General features: G+C 42.6%; 1 protein-coding gene across 2 annotated transcripts in view; it reads right to left on the bottom strand.

Annotated features, from left to right (window-relative positions):
• The window catches only part of CFAP251 (cilia and flagella associated protein 251), a 70,761-nt gene that overhangs the window by 37,494 nt on the left and 12,612 nt on the right, over positions 1-20,655 (bottom strand). The window contains exons 6-12 of one of the 2 annotated variants that reach the window (XM_043901939.1): positions 15,100-15,211; positions 14,770-14,850; positions 8,615-8,692; positions 7,148-7,198; positions 4,401-4,615; positions 1,595-1,789; positions 206-456 (exon numbers count right to left, since the gene is read on the bottom strand). In XM_043901939.1, the coding sequence (XP_043757874.1) occupies positions 206-456; positions 1,595-1,789; positions 4,401-4,615; positions 7,148-7,198; positions 8,615-8,692; positions 14,770-14,850; positions 15,100-15,211 (983 nt within the window). The remainder of the gene's footprint in view (positions 1-205; positions 457-1,594; positions 1,790-4,400; positions 4,616-7,147; positions 7,199-8,614; positions 8,693-14,769; positions 14,851-15,099; positions 15,212-20,655) is intronic. The other variant, XM_043901938.1, reaches the window with a different exon arrangement.

The following is a 20,655-nucleotide window of genomic DNA, read 5'->3' as shown; positions in this document are numbered from 1 at the left end:
GAGGAGTAAACTGGAAAACATGGCACCATGGGATGAGACCAGGCGGTACAGAGTTCTGCAGCATCCAGGGGGACCAGGCATCCCATCTGGCCTGGTGTGGGGAGTGGGTCAAGGTCACCTTCCTGGAGCTGTTACAGCTGAAGGCAGAGCCATTTGGGTCTGTTTTTGGTTTAGAACCTAAGACAGGTGGATAAGATGAAAATACCTTCAGGGTTGTAGGTCAGACTCTGAACTCCAAGCCCCTTCTCAAAGATCCTGCTGAAGAGGTATTTTTTCTGTTCATAATCCCACACTTTGATCATCCCGCAGAAACTTCCAATGGCGATGAGGGGCTGGTATGGGTGGCAGGAGATGGCACAAATGGCATCCCTGGGCTCGACAAATAACTTCTCAAGTTTAGTCCCATCTACTGTCAAGTGGTACACTGACGCATCTGATGTTCCGATGATAAAATTCCTGTTTGCCAAGGAGAGACCAGCCCGTATCAGTGCTTGCAGGGAACGGGGCACGCCAGCAATTCTAATTGCACATGAAACGCCTCTGTCGTCTGTAATTTAGTGACATTATTAACCCAGCATCTCCGAAAATACGCCACCAAAACCCAACAGCCTCCATTTGCAAGTGAAAAAGCCCACATTTCTACATGTAAATTGAGTCATTAAGTATGCAGATGGACAGTCAGTTGTACAATTAGCTAATCTGCACATGCAAATATTCATTTGTGTATGCAAATATGGGGTTGGGTGCACACATACAGATGTGCCTGCAAATACGGCAAGGGTAATTAAGCAAGCTCACAGATAATTCTGTCTTGAAATGTTATGGCTATTCACTATCAAATCCCTTTAACCATAGAACTAGAACAAACTCAGCTCAGAGAAAGGAGACCAACCTACAATGAAGGACTCCAGAGGCAACTGAGATCAGAGCCATTTCCAGTTTCCTATCACTAAACATTCTTTTTTTTTTTTTTTTACTAAACATTCTTAATAGGAGAATGATGTTTCACTTAAAAAAAAAATTAAACAGTGATCATAATCAGCCAAGGAGACCCATCTCTGACCCAGAGAAAGGCCTAACTAGAAAGGCCAGGTTCCCTGTATTTCACATTCCAGGAACAGGAAGAAGATACTACAGTACACAAACTAAAAGAAGACAGTTTTTTGACTATTCCAATGATAAGGTTCATGAACAACTTCAACTGAGCCCTGAAGAATTGATGCTTTCAAACTGTGTGCTGGAGAAGACTCTTGAGAGTCCCATGGAGATCAAACCAGTCAATCCTAAAGGAAATCAACTCTGAATATTCATTGGAAAAACTGATACTGAAGCTGAAGCTCCAATACTTTGGCCACCTGATGTGAAGAGCCGACTCATTGGAAAAGACCCTGATGCTGGGAAGGATTGAGGGCAGGAGGAGAAGGGGATGACACAGGATGAGATGGTTGGATGGCATCACCAACTCATTGGACATGAGTTTGAGCAAACTCCGAAAGATAGTGAAGGACAGGGAAGCCTGACATGCTGCCTGTGGTCCATGGGGTCGCAAAGAGTCGGACACTTAGCGACTGAACAACAACAGTTAACAACTCACCTTACAACAAAATGATCACTTTTTAGAGTGCAGTCTGGAGGATAGTTTGTATTTTCGGTCGGAGGGGCTGCTGGGGTCTTTGAAAAGGACAGGGATCTTATGGAGCTGAGTTTGAAGTGGCTGTACCAGTTCACAATGGAGAGGGTGTGATCATAGAACTTGATGTTGCCCCGAATATCGCCTGTGACAATATAGCTGAAATCAGAGGATAAAGTCAGTTTGTTAAATAATGGTGGTGGTGGTGGTGGTGGTGGTGTTTTAGTCGCTAAGATGTGTCCAACTCTTTGTGACCCCATTGACTGTAGCCCTCCAGGCTCCTTGTCCATGGGATTTCCCAGGCAAGAATACTGAGTGGGTTGCCATTTCCTTCTCCAGGGGATCTTCCTGACCCAGGGATCGAAGCCAAGTCTCCTGCATTGTAGGTTAAATAATGATACTGACTATCATCTACTGAACACACATGCCAGCCTCTGGACTCCAGGTGTTGTAAAAACTTTCACTGAATACGGCCCCATGTGGCTGATTTTACTGTCATTCCCAGTTCCCATTTGGGAAACTAAGGTTTAAGTCCTGGGATTGCCAGATTTAGCAAGTAAAAATGCAGGATACTCAGTTAAATCTGAATTTCAGATGAACCATGAGTAAATTTATAGGATAAATATGTCCCAAATAGTGTATGCTCCCAAATGCAATTGCCTCATGCAGTATTTGGGACATATATATATTTAATTTATTTTCTGCATCAGGTCTTAGTTGCAGCACAAGGGATCTTGAGTTCTGCATTCAAATCCTTCACTGTACAATGTAGGATCTAGTTTCCTGACCAGGGATCGAACCCAGACACCCCAGCATTGGGAGATCGGAGTCTTGGCCACTGGACCACCAGGGAAGTCCCGGGACATACTTAAACCTGGCAGCCCTATCAGGGCCACATGGCTAGACTATGCAGGGGTCCAAGTGTATGCAACACGAAGTCCATGCTCTCTGCTTTCCTCTGCCCTGCCCTCCAAGGTCAGTCCTGTGCAGCGGCAGTGGGCAGTGATTTCCACTCTCCACCACAGACTACAGATGACAACAGAGTCCGGCTACCGTCCCTCTGAAGTCACACAGGCTGGCAATGGAACACAGGGAGACAACTGCTGTGAGAGGGATCGTAAAGCCCTGTCCAGTCATCACAGCCAAGGGCAGTGCTGCGTGACAGAATGGTTTTTATTTCCTCAGAGCCATCCCAATGAGCTTGTTTTTTTTAAGCCTCTGACATAATTCTAATCACGGGGGGATGTGGGGGATGAATTTTCTTATATATATATATAAAGCGATTAAATGAGGTGTCTGATTAATAAGCAAGGCAAGTGGGCAGAGTAATTGGCTAGGACGGCGTTCACTGCCCTCTGCTGGACAAAAACAGCAAAACAAGGCGAATGTGTTTGTTTTGTGTGTCTCCAGTGTTAAGACTTTTTCCTGCAAGGGCTCCCTGGTCCTGGCTGGGGTTTTTTGTTTGTTTGTTTTGTTGTTGTTTTGGCTGCACCACTCAGCATGCAGGATCTTACTTCCCCAACCAGGGACCAAACCCTCGCCCTCTCCCTTGGAAGTGCAGAGTCTTAACCACTGGACTGCAGCGGAAGTCTCCTGGCTGTGTTTTACTTAACATGGAGAGAGGGGAACCCAGGCATGGTCTTCCCTGGGTCCTAACCCTCAATGATTAAAGTTGACAGCTTCATCAGGTATGATTCTACTGCTATCTTTTCCCACCAATTGGGTGAAGATGACAATTTGCATTTCTCTTTGCAAGCCATGCCAGGGCCTCACTGTTATTAAAGAAAGGGGAAGACCTTTAGTATAGACCCTATATTAAAGAAAGGGGAAGGAGAGCAACGGGCCTTTGGAGAGCAGAGGGCACAGTGACTCCCACCACGTGGGCAGGGTCCTCGTCATGAGTCAGCTGTCTCCAACACTTTGGGGAACTTCCCAACACCCTGACAAGGGCTGTTGTACCTAGAGCTCCCCTGTGCCTGAGAGCGTGCTAAGAGTTTTACAATCCTTGGGACATTCCCTCGTAGCCCAGTGGTTAGGACTCAGTGCTTCCACTGCAGGAGACACAGGTTCAGTCCCTGGTCAGGAAACTAAGATCCAGCAAGCCATCCTCACAAAATCACTCAGAGAGGGACAGTGTTATGGTGCCCACTTTATAGATGGAAGAATGGAGGTTTGGTACATTTAAGTCCCTTGTCCCAGGTCACTCAGCAAGGAAGGAATGTATTTGGCATGTGAACCCCTTTATGTCTGAGGCTAAGGCATAAGGCTGAGATCAGCTGTGGATCCCCACAGCCCCTCAAAATCAAAGAGTTAAGGAACTCTATAAAGTTTTGTTGTATTTCATATTTTCATGGTTGGCAAATGTTATTTTGTCATCAGGAAAAAAAATAGCTCTTTATGCCATATTCTTCCATTGAAAGAATGTAAAATTTAGGGTGCAAAATAAGTCTAATTAGGGCAGAAGAAAAAAAAAACCAGTTACTTTTTGTTTCACCAACCCAAAAGGATTGGGTTTAAAAGTAATGCATGCCCATGCAATTTTTTTTTTAAAGCAACCCAATTAGTACAAATGAGACTATAAAAAGAAGTAAATCCACCCCTGTCCTTAATCTTGGTTCTCAGTTCTTTTCCTCAGAGGCAACCAATGTTCCCAGTTAAATTGGTTCTCCCCAGAAACAATCTTTGCATATACAAAATATGTATCTACCTCCAAAAGGGTTTTTAGATAAGTTTATAATCATCTACAGCTACTTTTTCATTCACTAATTACCTGTCAACTGTAGTGAGCACAGTGATACCCTCCTTCTGCAAATGAACCAGTTTGCAAGGTTTGATATGGGGAAAGCCCATGGAGGAGGAGGCAGATGGCGGTGGGCGGTAAATGTCCCAGACAACCAGCTTCCCTTCCATCGTCGCGGACAGTATTTGGGTTAAATTCAAGTGAAAGACAGACTGGCTAAATTTTCCCACAAGCTTGTTGAATGTCTGTATTTCAAAAGACAGGTTACAGGTTATATGTACAAGTTACCGTTGATGGTAAATATAAAACAAAACATTTATCAGCACAACGTTTTATAATGTTTCACCTGAATATAGTAGGAAAAAAATAAAGTAAAAAAAAAATCACTTAAAAAACACTTCCCTGAGGATTGCCATGATCCAGGCAGTTCTGAACCTCTGAGGGTTTGCTAAGAGCAAGTGAAGGGTTACGTACGGACTTAATTAAATGGTTTGCTTAAAGCAAAAGAAAGGGTGGTTAATCACTGTTTATACCTGCACAACTTCTCTTTCAGAGTTTTCAGAGACTGATAAGGAAACTAATGTCGTGAACAAAAGCATGCTCCAGCTGTAAAAAATCATAAAACAATTCTCCCAGCCTTCGTCTGATCATAAATCATCTTCCCATCAGTGGAAAGTAAGTGCTTTACACAGAAATGCCCCTGAGATTCCTTACTAAATGTATGCTATGTAGGATAAGGCACCAGGCCATCTTTCTCTGACAGTGTCCTAGAGATGAAGTATACAAAGAACGCAGAGCAGCAAGTGAACCCTTGGTGAATGTTTACTGAATGAATACACGAAGGAAATCAGTGATCTGTCATGATACAGCAAGTCTGCTGTCTGGCTCTCTACTTAGGCAGAGAAAATCCAAGGGTGGACCTCTTTGAGGTCAGCAGAAGTACAACTGGTCAAGCACGAACAGCACATTCTGTCTAAAAGCAGCCCTGTTCAACACGAGGCGTTTTTATCATTTCAAACTGCAGCCAATTCTCATTCTTTGTGGATTCCATTTTCGTGAATTTACCTATGTGCTGAAATGTATGTGTAACCTCCAAAGCAATCCTCGTGGCACTTCACAATCATTTGCAGATGTGTGCGTGTGCCGAGTGGCAAAAAAACTTGACATTCCCAGCTGAGGTCAAGCAAGGCAATTCTCTATCTGGTTTCAGCTCTCAGGAAGCAAGTGTCCTTAGCCTGGTCTTTACTGCCATGATGTTTGCTCTTGTCTTTTGGTGGGGGGGTGGGGTACTTTTTATTGGTGATTTTGGTATTTAAATTGGCTCCTGAACATGGTATTAAAATACCATATGGTGCTCTTGAGCAAGAGAAGGCTGGGCATGCCTTCCAGAGAATTCACCTGTGTTAGATAAGCCTTATTCAGGCGTGAGTTCTACCTGGTGCTGTCAACCTTGACTCCAACGTTAAGGAACTAACGTTATAAATTAAATATGGTGTCTTTAAACAGAAACATACACAAAACAAGGTCATGGATCTGTCAGCTGATGAAAGTATGGTGACCCTAAGCTGGCAGGAACCTGTTCTTACAACTCTCCTAGGAGCAACGATTCAGCATCCACCAATTCAGGTCTGCAGAGACCTTACCGAACATAGCTATGGCAAATAATGAGAATTGACTGTATTTAGTTTTTGATACTTTGAGTTATAAAAAGCTGAGTTTGTAGACAGAATCATCTTCTTGCCTTGTGTCCACTGTCTCTATTTTTTCTTCCTGCATGCTTGCTTGAAAAGTAAAGTTTTATAGACTGAATCAAAAAAGAAGAAAGGAAACAGAAAAAATCATCATAAGGTGCACACTGAGAGCAGGTTCCATGAGTATCAGAAACAGAAACTGATGCAGGAGATGGGACTCAAGGTCCACCCCTGGTGCAATCGCTCAAGGAAAGCTGGCAGGATAAAACGTTTCTACCAACACCTGGCTCACCACCTTCCTACTGGACCTTAAACAGCTAAACACCCAATATCAGTTTTCAAAATTTATTTTTGGCTGTGTCAGGTCTTAGTCGTGGCACGCAGGATCTTTCGTTGTGGCTCGCGGGCTTCTCTAGTTATGGCACGTGGGCTCACTTCAGTTGTGGTACGCGGGCTTGGCTGCTCCAAGGCATGTGGGATCTTAATTCCGTGACCAGGGAATGAACCCACGTTCCCTGCATTGGAAGGTTGATTCCTAACCACCGAACCACCAGGTAAGTCCCTCCATATCATTTTTCAATTGTTCTGAAAACTAAGCAGCTTAAAGGGATCCACTCATGTCCAATGACTTTACTCACATCACCCCAAATTACCTTTCATCCTTTGTCACAGGCACACATACATTATAAAAGCCACCAGTTTCTTGGGTATTTGCTTGTGGTAGTAAATTTCCTTTGCCATTTATTTTCAATATTGCAGGATAAATTTATAATTTTTTCAAACTTTTAATTTTGTATTGGGGTATAGTCAATTAACAATATTGTGGCCATTTCAGGTGAACAGCTAAGGGACTAAGCCATACATATACATGTACCTCTTTGCCATTTATTTGTATTCTATATTATTTTGAAAAATCCTTCCATTATTTTAAACTGACCATTCAGTATGGTAAAGGACCTCAGTAAAAATTTCAAATTATTTCCCAATATCAAGACACACACAGAGTACCCAAAGTGACTAGGCTGACACACACATACTTATTTCCTACGAAGTCAGGCATATAAAAAGTACAACAGGCATACTCACTTTTTCTGTTAAAAGCGGGGCACTGTGAACAAGTATGCCTCCCTCTGGATACTGATAAGCACAGAGAAAAATAATCACTACTAAAAAAAAAAAAAGCCATTTCCAAAAGAAAAGCAACATAACAGCAAAATCAAAACAAATGCATCGAAACAGGGGCAGAGCTTTGCAATTTCTACATGTAGGAGAACCTGCTATCTCCAGGAACATCTAAAAACATTCTGAAAGAAAATAAATAAATAATGCCACAAACGACTGTGATTTTAAGTGGTTGTTAATGCAGATCTAACTTCTGCATTTATAAGGTTTTAAGCTATCATTAATACCTGAAGTAATGAGTTATCACTGTAAATCAGCAATTCAATTGTTTTGCATTTTTTTTTGTTGTTTTGCATTTTTTATTGAGGGAAAATTCACATAACATAAAATTAACCATTAACCATTTTAAAGTGTACAACTGAGTGGCATTTAGTACATAACCAATGCTGTGCAACTGTTATTCTCTTTGGTTCCAGGACACTTCCATCACCCCAAAAGGAACCCTCCTATCATCAAGCAGTCACCCCCCACCCCCTACTCCTCCATTCCCTGACAACCACCATTCTTCTTTCCGTCTCTATGGATTCAGGTATTCTGAAAATTTCCTATGAATGGGATCATATGGTATTTGGCTTTTTGGGTCTGGCTTCTTTCATTCACCATAATGTTCCCAAGGTTCATCCACAGTTGCAGTAGGTGTCAGCGCTTCATTCCTTTCAAAGACTAGGTTATATTCCACATATGGATAGACCACATTGGATTTACGCATTCACTAGTTGATGGACATCTGCTCCTACCTTTTGGGTACTGTGTATAATGCTGCTGCTGTGAACATCTGTATATAAGTATCTGTTTGAGTGCCTGTTTTCAATTATTTTGGTTATATACCTGGAAACTGGTGGGTCATATGGTAATTTTATGTTACATTTTGATGTCTTTTTAACACCATGATTTTTCCCTGTGTCAGTATACATTATCACCAATCTGTTTGCTAGTCGGGGGTTCAGGATGGGGGACACATGTACACCCATGGTTGATTCATGTCAATGTGTGGAAAAAACCACTACAATATTGTAAAGTAATTAGCCTCCAATTAAAATAAATTAATTAATTTTTTAAAAAAGGGGGAAAAAAAAAGGGAAAAGAGTCCAAGATTTGAAAACTCCTACATCTTAGGCCTTAAACACATTCAAAAAAATATTCATTTCATTAATTTAAAAAATTAAATAGAATTTAAATTATGTGCTTCTGGCTTAATATGCTAATTTCCAGTGGGGCTAAAATAAATGCTATAATTAAATCAAAACACTTTAATATGTTTATTGCTTTTTAAGTAGATACTATATTGTTACATTACCAAAACATCTGTACTCAAAGAATAAACAGATACTCATCCATATATTTAAAACAAATGAAAACAGTTCTACTCACCCACGTATAATATATTGCTTGTGTTTTACTATTGCTCACCAATTCTTTATTATTTGTTGGATTAAAAATTAGGTAGTTCTGAAATATAAAATATTAAAATATATTACATTATAATAAAAAATTTTCTGTCTCTCTCTGGTTAAGTTGGATGTTAAAATAAATAATATTTTGGGGACTTCCCTGGTGGTCCAGTGGTTAGGCCTCCATACTTCCACTGCAGGGGGCATGGGTTCAATCCCTGGTGGAGCAACTAAGATCCCACAAGCCAGGTGGTGTGGCCAAAAAATTAAATTAAATTAAATAATACTTTTAATTAAAATAAATAACTGAGTAAGAATATAAAACAGAAAACACATGGCATTTTATAAGCAATAGGAATATAACTGAAATACTGAGTGTGAAAATGAATGAACTCAAACGTGTTTCCTTTCTTATTTAGTCTTATTTACTATAATTCATCATCTATAAACTGGAACAAGCAAAAGTAAACCAGTATTCACCAATAACCTTTATTCTGTGTCCTTTTGGACAAAGGCTGTTGTGTACTCATTTCTAAATTTGATGGGGCCACAAGGGAACTTGGAATGAATACAAAATATTGGAAAGATCTTCTGATTCCTGCCAAGATGGTGAATAGCATGGGTTCCCCAAAACCAACCCTGTGGATACTACAGAAGTGAAGGAAACCTGAAGTGCAGAATGACTAAACCAGTGAGGAAGCCCTGGGGACACTCACGTGAGCGTCTCCAAACGGTACGTGTGCAGGAGGCGGGCGGCTGCAGTCTAACAGGAAGGCGTGCATGGGAGGCAGCTTTGAGAGATGGGCTCAAGAAATGCTTTATACGATCCATTCCTGCCCCTTCCACCCCATCACCGACTTCTTGCCCCTTGCTTGCTGCATCACTTCAGCAATGTGAGCTACCAAGGCTAACGTCTGAGGATCAATTTCAGGACAGCACAAAGGTCTGGGTGGGGTAAAGTCCTGGTGAAAGGAAGTACATGGACGAGGCTTCACAAAGGCTGAAAATCAGCCTCAGGTCACCTCAATCTCTGATTAGATGGAGGTGACTGCTTTGCCAAAGGCCCAAAAGAAGCAAAACTAAGTCTTCCTTGGAGAAAGTTACTAACATCCTGAGCCTCAAATTATTCCTATTCTTCTTAAAGTACAACATCAGGCATTCAGTGAAAAATAACCAGGCACATGAAAGAGTCATATGACTGAAAAGGAGGAAGACGAGTGGTCTACAGAAAGAGAATACCAGGTAATTTTTATGACTGAGTGTTCCACTGAATGCATGTACCACACCTTCTATATCCATTCATCTGTTGATGGACACTTAGGTGGCTCCCACATCTTGGTAATTGTAAATAATGCTACTTTGAACATTGGGGTGCATGTATCTTTGTGAATCAGTAATTTTTTTTCAGATATATGCCCAGGAGTGGAATTTCTGGGTCATATGGAAATTCTACTATTAGCTTTTTGAAAAACCTCTATATTGTTTTCCAATGGCTGCACCAATTTACATTCCCAGGTGTACAAGGGTTCCCTTTGCTCCACACCCTCTCCAATATTTGCTATATGTGGCCTTTTTGATTATAGCCATTCTGATATGTGTGAGGAGATAGTTCATTGTGGTTTTGATTGGCATTTCCCTGATGATTAGCCACCAGATAACTCTATTTTTAAAAAGAATCAAATGGAACTTCTAGATCTGAAAAAAAAAAAAGCTTTAAAAACTCAAAATATGGTTTAACAGAAAATTAAATATAGTCAAATAAATAATTTGTTAGTAGAAAAGAAGCTACCAGGGAAGCCAAATTAACAGTAAAAAAGGAAGATAAATTATAGGAGAAAAGGTCCAGAATGAAGCATAAAGACACAGAAGAACAGAAAAGAAAATAAAAGACCTATGGGACAAGCTGAAAAGGTCTAACTCACATAAGGCTGGAGTCCCAGAAGGAGAGGAAAGAAAGAATGTGGCAGAAATAATGTTTGAAGAGACAATGGCCAGAGTTTTCCAAAACTGAGGAAACATGGCATCTCAAGTTCAAAAAACCCAAAGGATAAAGTTTTTTTAAAAACAACAACATATCCATACACGCATAGATACACCATCCATCAAAAAACTGCTGAAAACCACGAGAAAATCTTAAAAGCAGCCAGAGGTGGGGGAAAAGACACATAACTTAAAAAAAAATAGCAATAAAATAAAATTAAATTAAATTTAAAAATAGCAGTAAGATTGACAGTTGTGGGACTTCCCTGATGGTCCAGTAGTTAAGAATCCACCTATCAATGCAGGGGTCATGGGTTCAATCCCTGGTCCGGGAAGATTTCACATGCTAAGGAGCACCTAAGCCCTAGAGTCCGTGCTCTGCAATAAGAGAAGCCACCTCAATGAGAAGCTCTTGCACCACAACTGGAGAGGAGTCCCTGCTCAAAACTAGAGAAAGCCCGTAAGCAGCAACAAAGATCCAGTATAGCCAAAAAAATTTTTTGTAATTTTTAAAATAAAATCTATAAAAATGAAAAACTAAAAATGGGGAGATCCATTGGGAAGCTATTTTAAAAAAAAAAAACAATGTCCATTTGATTGGGGATACCAGTGACCGTGGGCAGCACAGTTCTGTTAGAGCGGTGGGTGGGTGGAGGACAGATGGGAAGAGGGAAATGTCCATCCACAGAGGATGGATAAATAAGTCCTGCAACACTCAAAGAGCAAGAAACAAAACAGCAGTGAAGGTGAATAGGAATTACAGCTCAAGGATCGACATGGGCGATTCTCAGAACGCTGAGCAGATCAAACAATTATTCTGATTCCAAACACGTGCATGCTTGGCCATTTAAGTCATGTCTGACTCTTTGCAGCCCCATGGACTGTAGCCTGCCAGGCTCCTCTGTCCATGGGATTCTCCAGGCAAGACTATGGAGCGGGTGGCCATTTCCTCCTCCAGGGGATCCTCCTGACCTCAGGCATTGAACCCATGGCTCCTGCAGCTGCTGCACTGGCAGGTGGATTCTTTACCACTGAGCCACCAGGGAAGACCCAGTCACAAAGACAGAAAGGTCAAAAACGGGTAAAATGAAAACAGATAGTATTGAGAGATACATATGTCACCAGAGAAAAGTATAAAGGAAAGCACAGGCATGAATAATACAAAATTTGGGATAATGGTTAACTTTAGGGAGCAAGACCGAGGATGAGATCAGGAAGGGGAACACAGGGGGCCTCTAGGGTTAAGGTAACGTTCTATTCCATGATCCTGTGATGAGCACACAGGTACATTTTATTTTCTTCTCTAAGATGTACACGTTTTGCATGTATGCCTTATTTAGCAACAAAACACAAAGAGGTCAAATATTGCCTGGAAAAAAAATAATAAAAAGGATATGAGATGAGGAAGTAGAGAAAGTAAGTGTAGACGGCGCTTCTGAGAAGTCTCCCTGTAAAGAGGAGCAGGGGGCATAGCTGGAAGGAGATGTGGGGTCAGAGCATTCTCTCAGGATCAGTGGTCCTAAAGCATGTTTATGTGTAGTAGAGGGAGGGCTGAGAGCTGCAGAAGGGCCTCAGGCAGCCAGGAACTAGTGCACTGGCCCTTCACTGCAGTCAGAGGGGAAAAGAGAAGATGGTGAGGTTGAAGGTGTGTGGCAGATTTACAGGGCTTCCCAGGTGGCTCAGTGGATAAAGGATCCACCTACAATGCAGGAGACACTGGTTTGATCCCTGGGTCAGCAAGATCCCCTGGAGGAGGGCATGGCAACCCACTCCAGTATTCTTGCCTAGAGAATCCCATGGACAGAGGAGCCTGGCAGGCTACATTCCACGGGGTTGCCAAGAGTCAGACATGACTGAAGCAACTTAGCGCACGTGCACACGCACACACACACACACACACACACACGGCAGATTTGGGAGGGAGAACAGGCTGGTGTTTGTATCTGATGGCTTCCATTTTTCTCAGTGAAACAGGAGGAGTAGAGGTCATCAGCTGAGTGTGGGAGGCAGGGCAGTGGGAGATGGGAGGAGCAGCTATGAAACTGTTGTCTCTAGAAATGAAAACGACAGTCTACCAAAGCAGCCAGGCCAGGCTGACAGCCCTCTTGAAAGTCTCGACTGAATTTTAAGTAAGATGAATCTGCTCAGTTGGTGGTTCTCATCAGCCACATTCAGCCCTCTGGGGCATGGATCCAGAGGAGGCTGACGGTGGGACACACCCAGGACTTGGGGGGAGAAGGCCGGGAGTTTGTGCCGTGCTGTCCACAGTACTTCCTGAGGGGGTGGAGATGTTCTATCACGTGTGTTGTCAACAAGGGTAGCCACCGGGTCCACGTGGATGACGAGTGGTTGAAATGTGGCTAGTGAGACCAAGGAAATGAATGTACGCTTTTATTTTAACCAATTTAAATTAAAATAGCCATGTGTATTCAGCAAAGCTGCAGTATAGAAGTCAGTTGCATTTCTATACACTAGCGATGATCATTCTGAGAAAAAAAATTAAGAAAACAATTCCACATAAAAAACATAAAACATAAGCATAAAAAATACTCGGGAATAAATTTAGCCAAGGAAGTGAAAGATTTGTACACTGAAAACTACAAAACACTGCTGAGACATAGACTTTTTGACACAGTTGGAGTGAGAGAAGGTGGGATGATTTGAGAAAGTACCATTGGAACATACATACTACAATATGTAAAATAGTTAGCCAGTGGGCATTTGCTATATGACGCAGGGAACCCAAAGCTGGTGCTCTGTGACAACCTAGAGGGTGGCGGGGGACGGACTGGGGTGTTCAAGAGTGGGGGCCATACATACACCTACAGCTGATTCATGTTCATGTATGGCAGAAGCCATCACAATACTGTAATTATCCAAGTAAAAATAAAATACAACTAAAAAACCTGGTGAGATTTAAAAAAAAAAAAAACACTGCTAAAAGAAATTAAAGATGATATAAATAAATAGGAAGACGTATTGTGCTCCTGGGTTGGAAGGCAATACTGTTAAGATGACAATACTACCCAACGGGATCTATAGATTCAGTGCAATCTCTATCAAAATCCCCCAAATATTTTTGGTATCTCATCCTAAATATCCAAGTATGACTAGTAACTCTAAGAAGTAAGGAAATTTGGGACCTCCCTTGTGGTCCAGTGGTTAAGACTCCAGCTCACAATGCAGGGAGTCTGGGTTCAATCCCTCATCAGGGAACTAGATCCTGTTTGCTACAAGTAACAACTGGCACAGCCAAATAAAACATTTTTTTTTTTAAGTAAGAATTTTTTTTTTTCTGGGTGCAGGAAGAATGTTGGCGGAGGGGGAGAAAGAGAGAAAATGGATATAAAACTGATAATGATGCGTGTCTGGCTGAGTCCAGTCACCCAGACCCCCTGCTTGGGTTCTAGTTCACACAAGCAACATCCGTCCTGACCACAGCGCCTGGCGCACAGTGCAGTATGTGCAGGTGAACAAAGGCTACGAGGTTGACTGAGATGGTACAGAGCAGCAGAGTCATCGCTCTTGGTGCCCTTGGCAAGTCGCCTCATGCAAATCAAGAATACTGATAGTTGCCCTATATGAAGAGTGGTTCAGAGCATGCTTCTAGAATAAGAAAAGCTGGGTGACTGTAGACCAATTATTTGATAATTAATAGCAGTAATATTAATTCCACAGTAACCTCTTTCTAGCATGTTGCATAGATTATGTGAGATACTGCATGCAAAGAACTTAGCAGAACCTGCACATAAGAAAAGATTTAAAATATTAGCTATTATCACCAAAAATAAACTAAGGACATGGATGCGTGCATAAGTTGCTGCAGTAAGTGTCCAACTCTTCGTGACCCCCATGGACTGTAGCCCATCAGGCTCCTCTGTCCACGGGATTCTCCGGGCAAGAATACGGGAGTGGGTTGCCACTTCTCCTCCAGGGGATCTTCCTGACCTAGGGATTGAACCTGCATCTCCTGTGTCTCCTGCATTGCAGGCGAAATCTTTACCATTGAGCCACCGGGGAAGCCCAAGAACACGGATAGGAGTTTTTAAAAAAACTCTAGTGCACCATAACTAAGCTCCAGCAAAACAAAAAGGAGTTTTGACCTGGCTCCAGGGTAACTTTAGGTGGATCTTTACAGGTTCAAATTGAACTCACCTGAAAACCATATTCCTTGGGGAGGTCAAGAGTGCATGCTGGCGTTTCTGCCGCTAACGTCCACTTCCAGATGCAAACTTTCTGTGAGCGAAAGCAGACAGAGGAGAGAAAGAAGGTTCCCGAACGCTGCTGAAGTCACCTACACCTCTCATGGTAACCCAGTGACTTCCGCTAACTGAGCAATGCACAGTGAGCTCGGCCTCAGGCAGGGAGCCCCTGACGGGAATCTGGTCACCCGTGCACCCAGAGAACCACAGGTGCCGCACGGCCTGAGCAGAGCTGCTCACGGGGACACGTTTGACAGGCTGGCTGCCCCAACCGGCCCTGTACCTGGATTTCGGCATCTGAGATGGTTGCCAGATACTTAGCGTCGCGGGTGATGGCCATGGCCCTGATGCCGTTATCTTCTGGGCAGCTGTCGAATATCGTGTGCACAGGAATGCTGCAAAACACAATGGGGGACCCCCACTTCAGGAACAGGACAACTGTGGTCTAGCCACACTACGGAATGTCACTCTGTCACAAAAAGGAGTGGAGCACTGGCACGGGCGACAACATGGATGAACCTTGAAAACATGGTGCTGAGGGAAAGGAGGCAGACACCAAAGGCTGTGCGTTGTATGACTCCATCTACATCAAATCTCCAGAAGAGGCAAATTCATGGAGACCGATAGCAGATGTATGCTTGTTCCAGGGGGTTGTGGATGGACGGTGGGGGAGTGGGTTGTGACTGCTGACGGTTTCAGGGTTTCTTTTCGGGGAGAAGGAAATGTTTGGGAACCAGATAGAGACGATGCCTGCCCCCCACTGTGATTACATGCAAATGCCACCAAATTGTTTATTTTAAATGGTTACTCTTGAGACTTTCCTGGGGGTCCAGGGGTTAAAACTCTGAGCTTCCACTGCAGGGGCCACAGGTTCAATCCCTAGTTGGGGAACTAAGATCTCACATGCTGCATGGTGTGGCAATAAATAAATAAATAATAAAATAAAGTGGTTACTTTTATGCTACGTGAATTTTGGTGGTAGTGGTTTAGTCACCAAGTTGTGTCCAACTCTTTGCAACCTCATGGACTTGTAGTCTGCCAGGCTCCTCTGCCCATGGGATTCTCCAGGCAAGAATACTGGAGTGGCTTGCCATGCCTTTCTCCAGGGGATCTTCTCAACTTAGGGATCAAACCCCCATCTCCCACATTGCAGGCAGATTCTTATACTGACTGAGCCATACATGAATTCTGCCCTAATTTAAAAAATAACTCTAATCTGGCCCTTAACATTCCTCAGCCATAAAAATGAATGCTTTTGAGTCAGTTCTAATGAGGTGAATGAACCTAGAGCCTATTATACAGAGTGAAGTCAGGAAAAAGAAAAACAAATATCATATATATTAACACATATACATGAAATCTAGAAAGATGGTACTGATGAACCTATTTGCAGGACAGCAATGGAGATGCAGACATAGAGAACAGACTTGTGGACACGGAGGGCGGGAAGGAGAAGGTGGGATGAATGGAGAGACTAACATGGAAACATATACACTACCATATATAAAATAGATAGCTCATGGGAATTTGATGTATGACTTAGGGAACTCAAACCAGGGCCCTGTGACAACCTAGAGAGGTGGGAGGGGGAAGGAGGTGGGAGGAAGGTTCAAGAAGAAGGGGGCGTATGTATGTTTACGGCTGATGCATATATTGATATACAGCAGAAACCAAGACAATACTGTAAAGCAATCATCCTTCAATTAAAAATAAACTAATTTTTTTAAAAAGCTCAGGGCAGTATGTAAATGTGCTATTTGTTCTCTGTCTGAGCGCAAGTCACTCCTTTGTTATCAAGGGCCAATTCTGAGCCAGGAGCGAAGGATGAGAACATGAAACAAGCTGCCTCGGACACCATCCCAGCTCTCAGGAAAGCGGCAACCTCCTCCAGAAGGGGGAGAATAAACAAACATAGGCTTTTTCCACAGCAGCTTAGCTGCACGTGTCAAAGTCTTCAATGCACAGATCCTAAGGGCCACCAGTTTCACTTCTACAACTTGTTTTTCCCCTAGAGAAATAATAGCAAAAGTAAACAGAGATAAATGCCAATTCATATTCATTGTGGCACGGCTTTCACAGCAAAAATTTGGAAACAACACAGATATCCATTGATATGGGGTTTATTTAACAAATAGCATGGTAAAACCATGTAAAGAAAAAATATGTCACCTTCAAAAAGAATGAAGTAGATTTGAGAAAATGTCTAAAATCTTGTGAAAAAAGCAAATTGCAAAGCGGTATACGTAGCATCATCCTGAATGTGTGTGTGTGTGTGTGTGTGTGTGTACTTATAAGTAAAAAAAAATTCTGGAGGAATGAACTGCAAACTACATGGTGACTCCGGATATAGGCTTGGGTAAAGGCAGACTTTCATTTTTTTTTTTTTTTTAATTTCTACATGTTTGTATTATGTCACTGGCAACACTTTAGAACTGTATGAAGCAGACAAAGCCTTAACACATGCAGAATTTAATTAGACAATATATGAATACCTGAGAGAGTCAAAGTAACAAACAGTTGAAGAAATGATGGAAGTGAATTGTGATGTGGGGGAGGCCCTGACCTCCACTGGAAGAGCGGGTGGTAGGAAGACTTAATCTAGGTACATGGGCTGTGTGGATCCATGGTTTTTCTTTTCTATTACTTACTTATTTGGCTGCACCGGGTCTTATCTGCAGCACGTGGGATCTTTGATATTCGTTGTGGCATGTGGGATCTTTAGTTACAGCACATGAATTCTTAAGTCTCAGCATGCTAGATATAGTTTCCTGATCAGGAACTGAACCCAGGCCCCAGGCATTAGGAGTCTTAGTCACTGGACTCTGGAGAAGTTCCCGCAGTTGGTTTTTCATAATGGAGACCTTAATGTAAACAGGCCTCAGTATGTCACATTGGTGTACCAATTGGCTGGAGCTAAGTCCACGTGCTGGCTGAGGGCCTGTCTAGTTCTCTGTCACTTGAGAAATTTTATGCCACTGAGAAGCAGCCCCCAAAATTCCCTTGAGAAGGGAGTTCTAAAGTTGTTAGGAATGCCGTACTGATGTCCTTTGTGGGCAAATGTATCTCATCTCTGGAGACAGAATTAAATGTAGAGAAGATGAGGTAGCCGGACCTGTGCTATTAACATCTGTGATAAGAGTTTTTTTTTTTTAAGGACTGAGTCATGTTTAAGAGAACTTAACATATCAGAGTCTCTGATATGTTAACAAACAGATTAATTTGTGATTCTAATTTACAGTCTGTAGTTGATTTAGACTTGTGATTTTAAATTCAAATTGTATTAGGTTTATAAACAATATTAGAACACTTAAGAGAACTTAAGACTTGCCACATTTATGTCTAGCTTATTGCCATATTTATGTCTAGTTTATTAGATTTATGAGAATTACTTAAGTATTGATAAAGGATTTATTTGTTAATCAGACTACTAAAGAACTTAAAGATGAAACTGAATATATTCCAATTCTAAATGCAGTTTAAAACACTTAAAAGGAGATAATAACAAAATTTGTGAGCCCAAACACTAATCAGAGCCCCCCTTATAGGCAACTGCAAAAACATGCTAGATTTGCAGAGTTAGGATTCAAGGTGAACTAATATCTCAAAGAAAGAAGTACAGTTTATCACTTTAATAAATGAATATTAATTCTAACACCAAATATCCTTTCTGGGTTCCCCGAGTCATCATTTGCAATATCGTAAAACTCATTATCAATGAATCATTTGCATTGTTAACCAGAGACACACTTTACTTTGCAGTTAAAGAAAAAAATTACTGCAGAGTCACCCCCAGTCTAATGGGGGAGACAGTTCTATAAACAAGTAAAAAGCAAAGGATAAACACAGTTTGAAAGGAGGCCAGCTCTGCCTGGGCCAGGGAAGCTGTCGGCAAAGGGTTGAGAGAAGAGACAAGTGAGAGGCCCGCCCTTCCTGCCTCAGGACAGCTTTGTCATTACTCGCAGCTGAAAAGCATGTCATTGCTACAGATGACCGCTAGGCACACAGACAGGAATTTCACTTCGTGGCAGAAGTGTTTGCGTGGCGAGTGTGTGAGGTGCGAATCCCCTGCAACAAGGGTTGAATTGGCAATGAGCAGTCCCTGGAGGGTTTTCAGCAGGGGAGCAGCACCATCGGATTTTGCATTTGGCTCAAAGATCAAGCTCAAAATGTTGTGGAGAGGGACTGCCTTGGTGATACAGTGGTTAAGACTCTACACTTCCAAAGCAGGGAGTGTGGGTTGGATCCCTGGTCAGGGAACTAAGATCCCACATGCCACATGGCCAAAAATATAAATTAAATAAGATCATTTTTTTAAAAAAGTTGTGGAGGAAAACCATACGATGCTGTTGGCCACACATATGTATTTAATACAACAGCAAATATTCTGGAACTAAATGCTCCAAGTTGACTAGAGGACTAGGACTGGAGATGGTGGCCAAAGGAGACTAGCTTCCAATTAAAATGTATTAAAGTAATTTAAAAAAATCAACAGATGAATGGATAAACAGAATGTATATTCATGCAATGGAATCTTAAACAGATATAAAAAGGAGTGGAATACTGATTCATGCTACAACATGGAAGAATTTGGAAAATATTATGCTAAGTGAAAGAAGCCAGACACAAAAGCCACATATTGTATGACTCCATTAACATGAGATGTCCAGAACAGGCAAATCTACAAAGATAGAAAGCAGATGAGAGGCTACCAGAGGCTGAGGGGAGGGAGAGTCAGGAATTCATTCCTTCAGGTTTTCTGGTTGGGTGGTGCAAGTGTTCTGCAAATGGTGGTGATGATTGCTTAACATTGTGAATGTAATTAATGCCAGGGAATTGTACGTGTAAAAGTAGTTCAGGAGCTTCTCCAGTGGTCCAGTGGTTAAGATTCCATGCTTCCACTGCAGGGGGCGAGGGTTCGATTCGTGGTTGGAGAAGTGGGTTCGATTCGTGGTTGGAGAAGTTCCACGTGCCGCACAGTGTGGTCGAAAATAAATAACTAAAAGAAAAAGTGGTTCAGTGCCATGAAGGTGGCGGGGCGGGGGCTGAAGAGTGAAACTGCAAGGGGAGCAGGGGAGATCCATCAGGAGGCTGTTGCAGCGGCCCAAGCAGGAGAGGATAGACAGAGGCAGAGGTTATTTGGAGGTGAAGGCACAGGACATTTGGACATTTTGGCAGGGGAGGCCCATGGGACTGGCAGATGGAACGCCCTCCAGCAGCGCCCCCTCAGCAAACACAGGAAACACTGAGAGAAAGATGGTCTGGTTTCAAGCCCTGGGTGTGCTCCTGCCCAGCTGGAGAACATCACCAACAGCACCCGCATCCCCTCGTGCCACAGCTAAGGAACCGCTAGAGGAGGATAAGGCTGAGAAGAATCTGAGAGGGAACAGACAGCACTGGGCGGAGAACCAGGGGACGTGGTGTCAGAAGAGCCAAGGGAAGTAAAGGGTGTTGAAAACCACTGAGAGGTCAAGCGAGGTAAGGACTGCGACTAGGTAACACAGCCCTATAGATGCCACGGGTCACCTGGAGGAGGGAAGTTCCTGTGTCCAGAAATTCAACATTAACTTCTTCCTAACCTTCCTCTCCACCTGGACTGTCTAACCCACCTCACCTCTCCCCACCCCACCCTCCACACCCAATCAAGCCCTTACAATCTTGTCAATGAAACTGACACTGCAGGTGGGAGGGGGGATCGGGATGGGGAATACGTGTAAATCTATGGCTGATTCATATCAATGTATGACAAAAAAATAAATACAAAATTACAAAAAAAAAAAGAAACTGACACTGCCCTCTGTCTCTAGGACCGGGAATTACGAAAGGACACACATCTGTGAGC

This window comes from Cervus elaphus, chromosome 5 (assembly GCF_910594005.1).
Source record: "Cervus elaphus chromosome 5, mCerEla1.1, whole genome shotgun sequence".
Lineage (NCBI taxonomy): Eukaryota > Metazoa > Chordata > Mammalia > Artiodactyla > Cervidae > Cervus > Cervus elaphus.
Note: the sequence above shows the minus strand (reverse complement) of the source record. Positions and strands in the feature narration are given on the sequence as shown.